We start from the raw sequence: 14,864 nt of genomic DNA, 5'->3' as shown, positions 1-14,864 counted from the left end.
ATTAGTGATAGATAATTCGTTTTATTATACGAAACTGCCATCGGTAATAAAAGTGCGAAGAAAGGATATTAATTGACCTTAGTTTTTTTTTTAACAGAAAGAGCCGAGAGATGCAACCAGTAGTAATTAGATAGAGGGTAGACCAATTTATCATATTGCTATTCCAATTAGTTTCTACAATTAACGTTATTACCTAGAAAATTGCTCCTTATTTTTGAAAAAAAAAACACTATAGAAACAGCTATTTCTAGACCGTATAAGGAATCATAAACACTCGTATTTCAGTTTAAACTCGCTCTCTAATTGTCAGGAATTCAACCCACTGAAGAAAAATGGAGCTTTGGTTATAAAATAAAAATTGTAATAAAAAGTAGCAAAATGTTAACTTTAACCTTTTTTCTGTTTTGTTGTGTAAAGTGTATTTGTCAAATTTTGTTAATGGAAATTACATTAGCAGACAGAAAGATTTTCTAGGCTCTTATTTTAAGAACATGGACCGTTCTAACATAATTATGTCCAATTAAAAATTAAAAACAAAAAATGGAGGGGGCGAACTGTTAATTTTACCGACTTGCACCAAGAGGGCATTATCGTTGGCAAATTTTTCAAGGAACTTATTTTTTATACAGGCAGGTTACGATCGTCGCCTATGCAAAAATTCTAGCTTGTTAACCATTGGGCATATTCCGTCCCTGGCGTTCTGGACATAATGAAATTTCACTTACTACATCAAAAACAAGCTGTATGCATGTGTTATCGATCATCAAATTTGCATCATGCTGAAATTAATAGTTAAAGAGATCGTAAATTAAAATATATTTTTAATTTTTACCTTTAAGGGCCCGTAATTTGTTAACGAAGGAGCGTATGAAAAGAATTTATATGAAGAACTGATATTATTTTAACCTCATCTATTTGTACTCGACTTTTTTGTATCAAGTACCGGGACACCTGTTTATCTCAAACCGAATAAATAAAGAACGAAAACTGTACCACAAATAAGTAACTTCAAACAGTCAAATCTCGAATTTAAAACTAAACGAAGTCACGTGCCTAAAGATCTGAAGTCAGTCCTACGCGGCAGGACCTCGGAACCTTGAAAGAACCAAGACCCATCCTACTCACGACAACAACAACAATACAGACACGAACTGGGTTACCACCACAGGCCAGGAGGCCTAGTTCGCCATCTGATATTGACCACTTTCATTGCTGAATGCAATCACTCTCTCCTGAGCGGGGTGTTCGGGTTAGAGCTCAGATCCCAGTGGGCTGCGGACATGTTAGTGCTATGGGCGATATTGCTTCGCTCAAACTGCTGTGGCTGGTAGCGATCGGGCTGCTCTTCTGTGGGTCAATGCCGGCCGCGCGGGCTGTGCAACACCAAGGTAACTACCGTTTGCGGCGTGGCAAGTGTGTGCATGCGTGTGCGGCCTTGAAGGATCTTATCCTGGCCTTCCCGCTGGCGTACAACCAAAAAGTAAAAGTGATGGGTGTGTGTCGATTGGAAATGTGCATCGTTAAGGCGGCGGATGCGACGGTACCTTCTACTTATTTTGAGACGTTAATGAGAATGATAATGAAAAAAACATAAAAATTAAAGTCACTTCCATTCTTACGATTTATTATCATCCATAAATAGACAACAATTTTGTGTATTAATTTAAGATCAAATAATTTACTAATTTCTTTGGCTGTGTAAGGCTTCTAATTTCTAGTGTTTTCACGGGGATCCTACAACTAGTGTTAACATTAAATAAATTCAAATCACAATTATCTGTCCAGAACTGAAAAAGAATCCATATCAAAAAAATGTTAAAGAAAAGGAGAAACATGTAACCAGAACAAAAATTACTACTGCATACACTTTTCATCTACAAAAATATGTGTATAGAAAGAAAGAAAAATATTTATGTACGTGTACCAAGAACAGTTTATTATGCAGACAAACAATATACGTAACAAGCCTTAACAAGAAATTTAAAGACCTCTACCTTTAGCAGAAACCGCCAAGGTAACGAATTGTGGATGTGACCTTATCGCAACTGTTATGTCTTTTCTGGCATGCACGTGTTTTTGGGACATTTCTATCAAACTCATACATCTGTCGACTAGAGGTTACGTCTCAATAATGTACTCGTTTATATTCTGAAACAAGGTCGACTGCAAATATCTCTAAAACTGATGATTAATTGCCATTTTCTATGTAACAAATAATATCTGTTAAAGACATAACTCTAGACAGACATAATGGAACTACATAATGTTTTATTAATGTTTTAAATTACCTTTTCTCTAAAATTATATACATTTTTATATCAAGCTATATTATAAAGGAAAGTACTATAATATTAACGTCGTTACAATCCATAATTAGCTATATTAGTAATATATGTATGTATAATTAATGTTACGATGAAAAACATTAATTCTTGCAAATGTAAATAAACTCTTCCACATTTTTAGTTATCAAAATCATACCAATTATTCTTTCTAAAGCTTTGACTAATCCTTATAAATTCAAAGACTAAAAATATCTGTTGATATACCTGCTAGTGTAAAATTAATAGTTACGAGAAATAATGTGAATCTAATGTTTAATTATACTCAAGTAAAAACACTGCGATTGCAAAATATTTTGTTTACCAGTTAATTGTATACATTAATGTTTATGTCACTTGAACGAATTTTTAATGTTATTGAAAAGTGAAAATGTATTTACTTATTACGTCAATAATTGACCTTAATTTAATATAAATATAAAATAAAAGTACATAATTATTTAAATTAAATTATAAATGTTATTACACACTTTTCATTTTTAATTAGCAGAAAATAAGTAAAATGTTTACATATTTGTAATCTCGTCTTTAATAATATTGGTGACTCCCACTCATATTTACTCTGGTGCCATAGCATTTCTAGCGTTCAAAATTTATGCTACATAAAAAACTCTACTATTAGTCACTATTTTTATTCAATTTAATTACTTACGTTATACAGAAAAAAAGATGACAAGAATGAAGCCTCTGTGTTGTCTTTTAAATTAGAAACTGAATTGTTTTGGGGAGATATGCAGGAATGTCCAAAGCCATAATTAACGAAATAATAATGTTAAATGTTTCAGTTGAATGAACTTTAATAATCAAAATAGGCTCTTATGAATTGTAGAACGACCAGCTTCTAAAATAATTTACCTGTTTAATTTTTCTGCATTACCAATTTGATGGCTCAAAATATTCGTAAGTATTTGCAATAATTCTGATATCCTTGAAATATTTACCTAAAGTAAACTTTTTGTTTTATATTACGTTTTTCAAATAGAAATCTTGTTTTCCAACTTGGCACATGTTCTTCCAAAGTAGAATTTTCTACAGTGAAGAGATATTGTTTTTACGCAGTTACAAAAAGAAGACAACGGAAAAACGAAGCGTTCTAAGACCGTTGTTACATGATATTTTCTTCACAGAGCAATGTTTTCTATTGACTGTCGAAGTCACAAAAATGTGACTCACCCTGTGAAACAGATACTTCCTTGTTGTTGTCCTTAGAGCATTGGTCTTCGTAGTAAAATGCAGAAACCGGCCATATCATCAGTATTAAGTCCCGTATTAGCATATCTCTTGGGTTGTTTATTTTGATATGAATATCTCCATGCCCTGCAGAGGTCGGCCCAAGATTGCTTCTATTTGTAGACCGTTACGCTCCGGTAGCGAGTGAAAGTGGAAATAATGGACGAGGGGGACGATTTACTGTGAGAAACGCAACCTGTTGAAAGGCTTTAATGACTTGAGCCTATATTTTGAGGCGCTCAAAAAAGACGTGATGACAGGATTATAGTGATTAAGGCTGGCGTTTTATAGACAAGAAATCGCACTTCTAGTAAGTCAAATAGAACAAAAAATCCGTCTAAAATAGAAATGTTAGAAAATACAAGGAAACCTTTGATTTTTCGCAGTGAAAGGTCACGGAAAACGTAGACATTCTTGTAACATCCTTTCTTGTTTTGTAGAGAATATTGTAAAAATACTCGATACTCTAAACTATCTTATACCCTGGAGAAAACTCGTATAACTAATACAGTGAAGAGATATTGTTTTTAATTTGCTTAGATTTTCTAAAATTCTCGTCAAAAGACTGCTATGAATTCACTGAAAATTACGCATAAGCGAGGGAAGACTTGTATGTTTATTGGGTCAAAAATGTAGCTACTTGCGTTAGATTTTTTTCTATATCTACGTATGATTTTTTTTTGTATAGAATGTGGCAGGAGTGTTCGAAGATCTAGGCAGCCTAGGTTTGGAGCGATTGGTCGCATCATCCATGGAAAGCAGAGTGTACGCGGTGCTTGGCCCTGGCAGGTAAAATGTAGTTTATAAAAATAAATAATACCTGAATAAAAAGCTAAAACTTACTTTTTTACATTTTATTATTAGCTCGTGTAATTTTACTTTATTTTGAGGGTGTTCATGTAATTTAAATAAATTATACAAATTTGCCATCAAATTTTCTCAAATGAAGTCAATATTTTGGAAAATTTTTTGTTTATCTTTATAGCTAAAAGTTTTTATTGAAAAAAGTTGCCAAGTTCGGAATTTTTTTTATTTTCTAAAATCATAATTAAAGCAAAATTAAAATTAAACAAAAAAAAACTACGTAATTCCTAAAGCATAAGAATAATTTATTCTATCTTGTCTGGTCGACAAATTTTAAACGTATCGAGCCTGTGTCAGCAAAGCATTAAATCTCTCTGATCCCTTTCTCTCTCTATCTGAAGATATCCCTTCATATTAAAACTGACAATATATTTTCATCAGCCCGGGGGTAAATAAGATGCACGGTTACTATCTTCTGTCCTTATTTGGTTCAATCACCTGCGAAGATCCTTTCCATAGATTTCCATCTCCAGTTGTACACTTCCGTGAATTATTACTGAAAATCAGACAAACTTTCTTTCATGTATTGATGAAAATTAAAATATATGTTTACAAAACACTGTTTTGTCGAAAATTTCATAAATAGCAATGTTTCCCTCTATTTTCGCGTTTATCCAGACAGTGTTGTGATGCTCTTAAGTGGAACGGCAAATACCAGGAAGATTTCTAATTCCTCGTATAAAAATGAGTCGCGTGTGGAATGCGTTTCATTTAAGTTTGAACGTTAGAGGCCTACCCTCAAATATTTATCTGCTGCAAGAAACTTGAGGACTTGTCGTGTTTAATATATCTGAACGTAAAAATAATTTCATCAAGTTAAATAAGACGCCCCAAGTAAAGGGTAAGTAATTAATATTATTAAATATTACCGTATCGAGTTCTTCTCGAAGTCTACAAAGCGACATTCGAAGTTTGGATCAAAAGTTCGGCGTGGGTGCGGCCTGGAATCATTTCTATTTGAAGGCGGTTATAAAATCTGGGATATTTCTTTTATCAGTCAGTTCTGCTTCCACGTAAAAATCTGTATATTCTTAGGCGTGATTTTATAAAGGTTATCGAAACAGAAATATAAATATTATAATAAAGTAACAGTTTATAGAACGAGACCGAGTTGAATTGCGATCTGAACCTCATTTTTTTACAATGTACCTCCTGTTTTGTTCATTTCAGGTCTCCCTGCAGCTCCTACACCCCCAGTTTGGATTTCTAGGTCACTGGTGTGGGGGCGTTATGATATCTCCCGAGTGGCTCCTGACTGCGGCGCATTGTATCCACAAGTAAGTTTTCTATTGTTGTGTAGCACACTGATATTTATGACAGCAACGAGACTAAATTATAATTTATTGTTAATTATTTAAACCGATTCCGACAAGGTAAAAGGAGTGTAAGCCGTTACAGCACCGTTTACCGGCTATGCCATTTAATGAATCTCACTTTCGTTCATTTCTTGCACCNATTGTAAAAATACTCGATACTCTAAACTATCTTATACCCTGGAGAAAACTCGTATAACTAATACAGTGAAGAGATATTGTTTTTAATTTGCTTAGATTTTCTAAAATTCTCGTCAAAAGACTGCTATGAATTCACTGAAAATTACGCATAAGCGAGGGAAGACTTGTATGTTTATTGGGTCAAAAATGTAGCTACTTGCGTTAGATTTTTTTCTATATCTACGTATGATTTTTTTTTGTATAGAATGTGGCAGGAGTGTTCGAAGATCTAGGCAGCCTAGGTTTGGAGCGATTGGTCGCATCATCCATGGAAAGCAGAGTGTACGCGGTGCTTGGCCCTGGCAGGTAAAATGTAGTTTATAAAAATAAATAATACCTGAATAAAAAGCTAAAACTTACTTTTTTACATTTTATTATTAGCTCGTGTAATTTTACTTTATTTTGAGGGTGTTCATGTAATTTAAATAAATTATACAAATTTGCCATCAAATTTTCTCAAATGAAGTCAATATTTTGGAAAATTTTTTGTTTATCTTTATAGCTAAAAGTTTTTATTGAAAAAAGTTGCCAAGTTCGGAATTTTTTTTATTTTCTAAAATCATAATTAAAGCAAAATTAAAATTAAACAAAAAAAAACTACGTAATTCCTAAAGCATAAGAATAATTTATTCTATCTTGTCTGGTCGACAAATTTTAAACGTATCGAGCCTGTGTCAGCAAAGCATTAAATCTCTCTGATCCCTTTCTCTCTCTATCTGAAGATATCCCTTCATATTAAAACTGACAATATATTTTCATCAGCCCGGGGGTAAATAAGATGCACGGTTACTATCTTCTGTCCTTATTTGGTTCAATCACCTGCGAAGATCCTTTCCATAGATTTCCATCTCCAGTTGTACACTTCCGTGAATTATTACTGAAAATCAGACAAACTTTCTTTCATGTATTGATGAAAATTAAAATATATGTTTACAAAACACTGTTTTGTCGAAAATTTCATAAATAGCAATGTTTCCCTCTATTTTCGCGTTTATCCAGACAGTGTTGTGATGCTCTTAAGTGGAACGGCAAATACCAGGAAGATTTCTAATTCCTCGTATAAAAATGAGTCGCGTGTGGAATGCGTTTCATTTAAGTTTGAACGTTAGAGGCCTACCCTCAAATATTTATCTGCTGCAAGAAACTTGAGGACTTGTCGTGTTTAATATATCTGAACGTAAAAATAATTTCATCAAGTTAAATAAGACGCCCCAAGTAAAGGGTAAGTAATTAATATTATTAAATATTACCGTATCGAGTTCTTCTCGAAGTCTACAAAGCGACATTCGAAGTTTGGATCAAAAGTTCGGCGTGGGTGCGGCCTGGAATCATTTCTATTTGAAGGCGGTTATAAAATCTGGGATATTTCTTTTATCAGTCAGTTCTGCTTCCACGTAAAAATCTGTATATTCTTAGGCGTGATTTTATAAAGGTTATCGAAACAGAAATATAAATATTATAATAAAGTAACAGTTTATAGAACGAGACCGAGTTGAATTGCGATCTGAACCTCATTTTTTTACAATGTACCTCCTGTTTTGTTCATTTCAGGTCTCCCTGCAGCTCCTACACCCCCAGTTTGGATTTCTAGGTCACTGGTGTGGGGGCGTTATGATATCTCCCGAGTGGCTCCTGACTGCGGCGCATTGTATCCACAAGTAAGTTTTCTATTGTTGTGTAGCACACTGATATTTATGACAGCAACGAGACTAAATTATAATTTATTGTTAATTATTTAAACCGATTCCGACAAGGTAAAAGGAGTGTAAGCCGTTACATCACCGTTTACCGGGTATGCCATTTAATGAATCTCACTTTCGTTCATTTCTTGAACTTGCTCTCCTCACATTTTTCACAGTCCCATTATGGCGAGGTCCTCGGCCGCCACTTGCACCATACGGGTTTCTGTGTTGGCACTACTGACCTACTTCCCCTTACTCAATCAGAATGCGCGCAGGAAGCTGGCTTGATGTCGACAATCATTAAGGACTTTTTTATCTGAGATACAATGCGAGCTTTTATTTATAAATACTGTACCTGTAAAATGTACCGTATCAGTAATTAATAAGTTTCTTCAAACACAGGGACTGTAATCGGAGGCGGATTGGCTATGCGGGAACTCGGGAGGTTTCCCGATGGGCCGCGGTCATTTTGGCCCGGTCCGCGCTGTAGAGGGATGAAATATATTTTTGAAATAAAAATTTAAAAAAAAAATTGAAAAAATATGAAAAAAAATTGAAAAACAAATATTGGAAAAAATTTTGAGCAAAAAATTTGGAAATAAATGAAAAAAGTATATATTACACACCTAGGGCAGTAAAATAAGAAATGTCGACTTCACCTTGGCCGACAATTACGTGTGATCTGAGGCTTAAAAGCTCCAGGTTTTCACAAACTGTGTGAGAAATGGGTCATATATGAACCAGAAATAACTCCTCAAAAACTAAGAGATGAATTAACAAATTTAGCACACCAGTGGAAAAAACTTGTACAAACTCCATTGGACGAGTATGAAACATGTCAATGTGATGAAAGTGAAAGTGAAGAAATAGACTAGGCGGTATCTGATTTGGTTTGGGTGAATCGTATATCCACAGAGATTTTTGGCTTTCAAATATCACTAGAAATGAACATTTTTCTATGCGCATAAAAAAACATGGGCTTAACTTTTGGCGGCACAATATGTTAAAAAAATTCGAAAAATGTCATATTTTTCTTCCTATTTAATTATGTATCTTTTCAAGAGTTGATTTTAGGCGAAAATGGAAGAGGAAAAAAATGTTTGTAATTAAATTTTTTACAAAACATGACTAGTTACAAATCGAATGAATCATGATTATTATGGTAAAAATCGAAAAAATCGCAAAAATGGGGTTAAAAAACAATACTTTTTAGGGAATTTTTTTGGTGTATTTAAATTGGGTGTAGGACCTTTATACTTGGCTCAAGAAAACTTCATGTTATGTAGAATCATCACACCAAATTTCATCAAAATCGGTTCGATAGATTTTGCATAATAATTTTGCAATCCAGATTTTGAAAAAAAAATTGCAAATTTTCAAAATTTTGCACAGCAAAAACCAAGGCCCTTAGATACTTGAAAATTTAATCACATATAGAAGGGCTCTCAAGCTTTCAAACTTTTTTTGAAAAATTCGAATCCGTCAATTAGGAGAGCTCTGGCGCTTGTTTAAACATTGGTCGAATTTTTGTACTTATAAACAATTAGAACTTTGTGAATATTCAATCAAATCAAATTTTTTAAAGCAGGTTTTAAAAGTTCCTGGAAAGACGCTTCTTTTTTAAAAAAAAACAGATCGATTGATCAATTAGTTACGTAGTTATAGCCGATTCAATTTCGAGCAGGCCGAAGCGGCCGCGCTCTCTGCTTCCCCCACCACCACCACCCGTACGATTTTATTGAATTTCTCGCTTGCATAAATAACTTTAAACACGTTTTAAAGTAGGTTGCCAATGAAGAAAAGTATTGTAATCTTAGACCTGGTAAGTACTCGGAATACCAAAGGTATTTTTCGAAAAATTAGCCCGGATGTCCCAGTACATTTAGTGTAAATGACGGCTATAACTACGTAACTAATTGATCAATCGATTTTTTTTTTTTTTAAAGAAGCGTCTTTCCAAGAACTTTTAAAACCTGCTTTAAAAAATTTGATTTGATTGAATATTCACAAAGTTATTCTAATTGTTTATAAGTACAAAAATTCGACCAATGTTTAAACAAGCGCCAGAGCTCTCCTAATTGACGGATTCGAATTTTTCAAAAAAAGTTTGAAAGCTTGAGAGCCCTTCTATATGTGATTAAATTTTCAAGTATCTAAGGGCCTTGGTTTTTGCTGTGCAAAATTTTGAAAATTTGCAATTTTTTTTTCAAAATCTGGATTGCAAAATTATTATGCAAAATCTATCGAACCGATTTTGATGAAATTTGGTGTGATGATTCTACATAACATGAAGTTTTCTTGAGCCAAGTATAAAGGTCCTATACCCAATTTAAATACCCCAAAAAAATTCCCTAAAAAGTATTGTTTTTTAACCCCATTTTTGCGATTTTTTCGATTTTTACCATAATAATCATGATTCATTCGATTTGTAACTAGTCATGTTTTGTAAAAAATTTAATTACAAACATTTTTTTCCTCTTCCATTTTCGCCTAAAATCAACTCTTGAAAAGATACATAATTAAATAGGAAGAAAAATATGACATTTTTCCAATTTTTTTAACATATTGTGCCGCCAAAAGTTAAGCCCACGTTTTTTTTATGCGCATAGAAAAATTTTCATTTCTAGTGATAGTGATATTTGAAAGCCAAAAAGCCAGAAGTCTCCGTGGATATACGATTCACCCAAATATGGCTTTTTGAAACAGATACCGTCTGGACTAAAATCACAGAAGATGAAACTGATGAAACTCAACAGAAATATAAAGGAAAAAATAAAAAGAAACATGAGCCATGTAAAAGCTGCATCATAATATGTTGTTACAGGATTTTAAATAGATACAATCTATTGACAAACGTATTTCCCTTTGCATCAGTAGCATATAAATACGTATTATCTCTATCGTTTACATAAGTAGCTTGTGAGAGATCGTTTAGCACTTTGAAGTTTTTAAAAAATCGTTTGAGAAGTTCGCTGACTCAGGAAAAAGTAGAGACTTTTATGTTAATGGCATTAAATGTAGACATTTTAAATAGTTTGTCATTAGATGATATAATTAATGAATTAGTTTTAATAAGTACACTTTTAAAAATCTCCTTTTATATTAAATTGGAATTTTTAGATTATACTTAGCTCTACAACACGATATTTTCGATTGATACAAAATATATATTTTAATGATTATTTATTTATTAAAAAGAATAATGCTTTAACTTCTTATACCTTCCAACTACTAATCCATTTTAAAAAAAATCTAAATTATTTTAATTTAAGATTTTAATTTTTATCTACAAACAAATTGTGATTAATTATTTTTAAAACAATATCAAATTATCTATGGCTAACTTTTTTCAAATATTTCAAATAAATCATTCACGAAGAGCCTATTTAAAATAAAATAAATTCTGAAACTTTCAAAAAACGGGCCGCTTGATGAATGTTTCCCGGGCCTGTTCATCTAGCCAGTCCGCCTCTGAATACGTTTTTATGTAGAAATGTTGTCAATTGAAAATAGATTTGTCTTGATATTTATTAGTAATTGAAATACTCAGGGATACAATCACCAGTTGCTAATACACGTTAGATTGTATGAAATTAATGTCTGTCTTAATAGAAATATGTAAACAATGATATGATTATTCACGATTTGTGAAAGCATATGTTTCTGTAGTCGATTTGCTTATCGTGATAAACAGTTCTAGTTAGTTTCTTAAGCGGAATAACTTTAACATTGAAATATCACTTTTGCAGTATACAGAGTGTAACCAAGAAAATTTTAAACAGCCTGTAAGAAAAAGATTGTAATTAAGTTTCTCTATATTTATGTTTCTGGATATTCAAAAACTAAACATGTATGATATATTTGAAAGCAAGAGCTTCATCCACTTGCGATCGGCTTAAACGGTGCGGAATCTTGCCACTAAATCAAAAACCCCACAGAAGGAATTACAAATGCTGAGCATCTCTTCGCCAGTGAAATTATTCATGAGTTCCCAAACTGCCTTCTAAGACAATTTCCTCGGGGTTGCGATTGACGAAAAGTTACTCACGCCAAGTTGGATCGCGTCGACGGATGCTAAAGCGTAAAAAATTGACGGACAGATTTTATAATATTCTTGGGAACCGCCTCAGATTAATCGAAATTTAACAGCTATTTAAAATTGTTAACGTCTCGTAAATGAATATGCTGTTTGCACCTTGAACCGTCGAACTTAAACACAAATACTTTTTCGTTTATGATCTAAAAATCAGTAATAGACGTTGCAAGTAATTAAATAGCAGACATTGTTTAATACCTGACTGACATTGTGAATGTTCTTTCCAATGAAGCTATTTAGTGCAACTTTTAATCAATCCTGCACTGTCTCATTGTCGTTTGTAAAACTTCTGTGTACTTTATCTACTATATGAAGATGATCATATCAAAAGACAGAACAAACATTTTTTGTCAGCGGGCTTATACCAAAGTTACTAAATAATTTGTGTTATTTATTTCCTTACTCCTTCCTATAAAAAAAACCTTATTCCCTCTTTCTAGTGACCTGTTCAATTTGCCACTTGCCGCCCTGTGGACCGCCGTCGTCGGCGACTGGGACAGAGACGTCGAGGAATTCTCCGAGCAGAGGATCCCCGTAGAAGAAATCATCCTCCACGAGCGGTTTCACAATTTCCAGCACGACATCGGTAAGTAGAACCGTGGCTGTTTCTATCTCAGTCACGGTTTTATTTTAATATCCATACAGTCGTGACATTATATTAAAACATAATATATAAAAATTGATAAAAAAACGTGTCGTTTTCACTTTACCTCGACATTCGTCACTGTTTTATTCTACAGCTCTTATGAAACTGGCTCGGCCCGTCAAACTGGCGGGCGAAAGTCGCATCCGCGCCGTGTGTTTGCCTACGAAGAGGTTAGGTTACAACCAGACCGATCTCTGCATCGCCACCGGGTGGGGTAGGGACATGGAGGACGGTTTCCTGGCCGGGAAGCTGCTGGAGGCAAAGGTGCCCGTCCACGACAACGCCGTCTGCAGGAAGAAGTACGGACACGCCGTCAACATCAGGTCGGGACACCTCTGCGCGGGACACTTGGACGGGAGCAGCGGAACCTGCGTGGTAAGGATATATTTACGCTGAAACTTGTATGCGCTATAAAAGAAAGCAGTTTAAGGAAATGTCTGTAGTTAAAAAAGTTAAACGTATGCAATTGACTTTATTTTTATTTCATTCAAGTTTCTGCCATTCGGTCCAATATGTATGTACACACCAATCCAATAATAATTTTTATTTAGGCACTTTACTTGTAATAATTTTTAAAATTATTAAACATGCTTATACAAATTTCCTTACCTTTTCGAAATATTTGAAAATAATTGAATTTTTCATCGTCCGAAACTCCGTCCCGATTTCCCAACACAATCTCGGAGTTACAATATAAATGTAAATGCATGAAAATTATGCGTCGGGAATACGGCGTATCTTTACAAATATCATTTTTCCATGCGAAATGAACAGGACTTACGAATGCGCTTGATAAAAAAAACACATTAATACATTTTATGTTCGTATGTTTTCTATTGTGGCAGGTTGGTTTGAAAACGTGCTAATAAAGTTTCCCACGAACCGTCGTAAAACGGTTGTAACGTACATCAACGAGATTTATTCCTCAATACAGTATGTTCTCCGCATAAATTTACATAATTTTTTTGGTATTTGACCCGTTTCTAAGGATCACTTCGCAGAAGAACATTATTTCCTGTTACCCGCCGAATTCGATATGTGTTGTTTTCATTGGATTTTTATTCAAATTTAATTGTCCCGCGTCATCAGGCAAACGTCCGCCGTAAATAACAATGAATAACTGGATACATATTCATATAAATATGTCCTAGAATAGCCGATCTAGTATAAATGATAGACGATTTGCATAAAAGTTGACCGATATTTGTATTCGAAATTATAATATTCTGAAATTCATAAATCACAAACACCTCCATGTATCGTGTATCTACTTTCTTTTATATTTTTGACGTACTTATTGCCACAATTACTAAAAAAAATATTAACATAATTATCAAATAATAAGTTAACATTATCATAGATTATCATATTAAACTAATTAAATAGTTATTTTGTGAGTTTGATGGTCTCTGATGATCAATAAATCATTTTGTTAACAAGACGTTTTAAGGGACACTTAACAAGCGCATTAGTTTGGAATTTCTCTATTTAATAGGTTTGTTTATAAAACTAGAAGGACGATAGTCCGTCTAAATGTAACCGACTTAATGGTTTATATTGTGACTGGAAAAGGAAATAACGCATAAAAAATGAAATTATCTGCATCGCAATAAAAAAATCGAAGACGTAATAGTTAACAGTGCGACAAATAAGGTACAAGCAAGCTAAACAAGAATATAACTAAAATGTACAATATTTACCATGTACCTCTTTGATGTGTGTTTTATTAAAACGATAAATCGTGCCTAATGTGTTTGATATTGCGCCTAGACAAACTGACGTGCATAAATCAGCAAGACAAACAATTATTCAGCAATTAAATTTAAAAGCAAACATAGTATTTATACAGGATTTGTAAATTTATCAATTCAATTTTGCGTACGTTGATTTAAAGATAGGATACAAAGTATTTTACTCGAGCATGTATGTATTTATTCTGTTTCAGGGTGATTCCGGGGGACCTCTACAGTGCGCTATGCGTGACGGCAGGTGGATATTGGCGGGGATCACGTCGTTCGGCTCCGGGTGCGCCAAGCCCGGTTTTCCGGACGTCTACACCAGACTGTCGTACTACTTGCCGTGGATACGTTCGAAAATACGCACCCCGTAACCTCGACTGAATTTGATCCACCGCTGGTGTTGCCAGATTGACAAAGATTTACCCGAAATAGGGGAAATTATCCATCACAGAAGTAAGCTCTCAGAAAATAAGTAAAAAAAAAAAATGTTTTCCACCATTTGCTATGTCAGGGGACTGTACTTGTTATGTAATAATTGTTGGTTGTTAGTTTGGCAGTGGTGGGAACAACAACAATAATGTTTAAGAATTTTCTGCGCATTTAACTATTTAGAATAAATGACGACTTTGTAAATATATGTGAATACTCGCTGCATGATAGTACAAAAGAGTTTTGTTACCTTCTAAAAATAAATGAGTGTCAAATTTTATTGGTGTCCTTGTTCCGTAATTCCACATAACTGCAGGGGGTGGTTTTAGAATGGAAAGCCTTA

At 33.7% G+C, this 14,864-nt stretch overlaps 1 protein-coding gene across 1 annotated transcript; it reads left to right on the top strand.

Moving 5' to 3' along the window:
* Window positions 1–1,243: 1,243 nt before the first annotated feature.
* LOC108903794 (chymotrypsinogen B-like) lies at window positions 1,244–14,760 on the top strand. Its single transcript, XM_018706092.1, has 6 exons — window positions 1,244–1,388; window positions 4,261–4,361; window positions 5,607–5,713; window positions 12,148–12,293; window positions 12,448–12,728; window positions 14,299–14,760. Exons 1-6 carry the CDS (start codon window positions 1,292–1,294, stop codon window positions 14,461–14,463), a joined length of 897 nt encoding a protein of 298 aa, XP_018561608.1. The 5' UTR covers window positions 1,244–1,291; the 3' UTR covers window positions 14,464–14,760.
* Window positions 14,761–14,864: the final 104 nt, after the last annotated feature.

Source organism: Anoplophora glabripennis, unplaced genomic scaffold, assembly GCF_000390285.2.
Source record: "Anoplophora glabripennis isolate ALB-LARVAE unplaced genomic scaffold, Agla_2.0 scaffold134, whole genome shotgun sequence".
In the NCBI taxonomy this organism is placed as follows: Eukaryota; Metazoa; Arthropoda; class Insecta; order Coleoptera; family Cerambycidae; genus Anoplophora; species Anoplophora glabripennis.
This window is presented reverse-complemented; position numbering and strand designations above follow the sequence as displayed.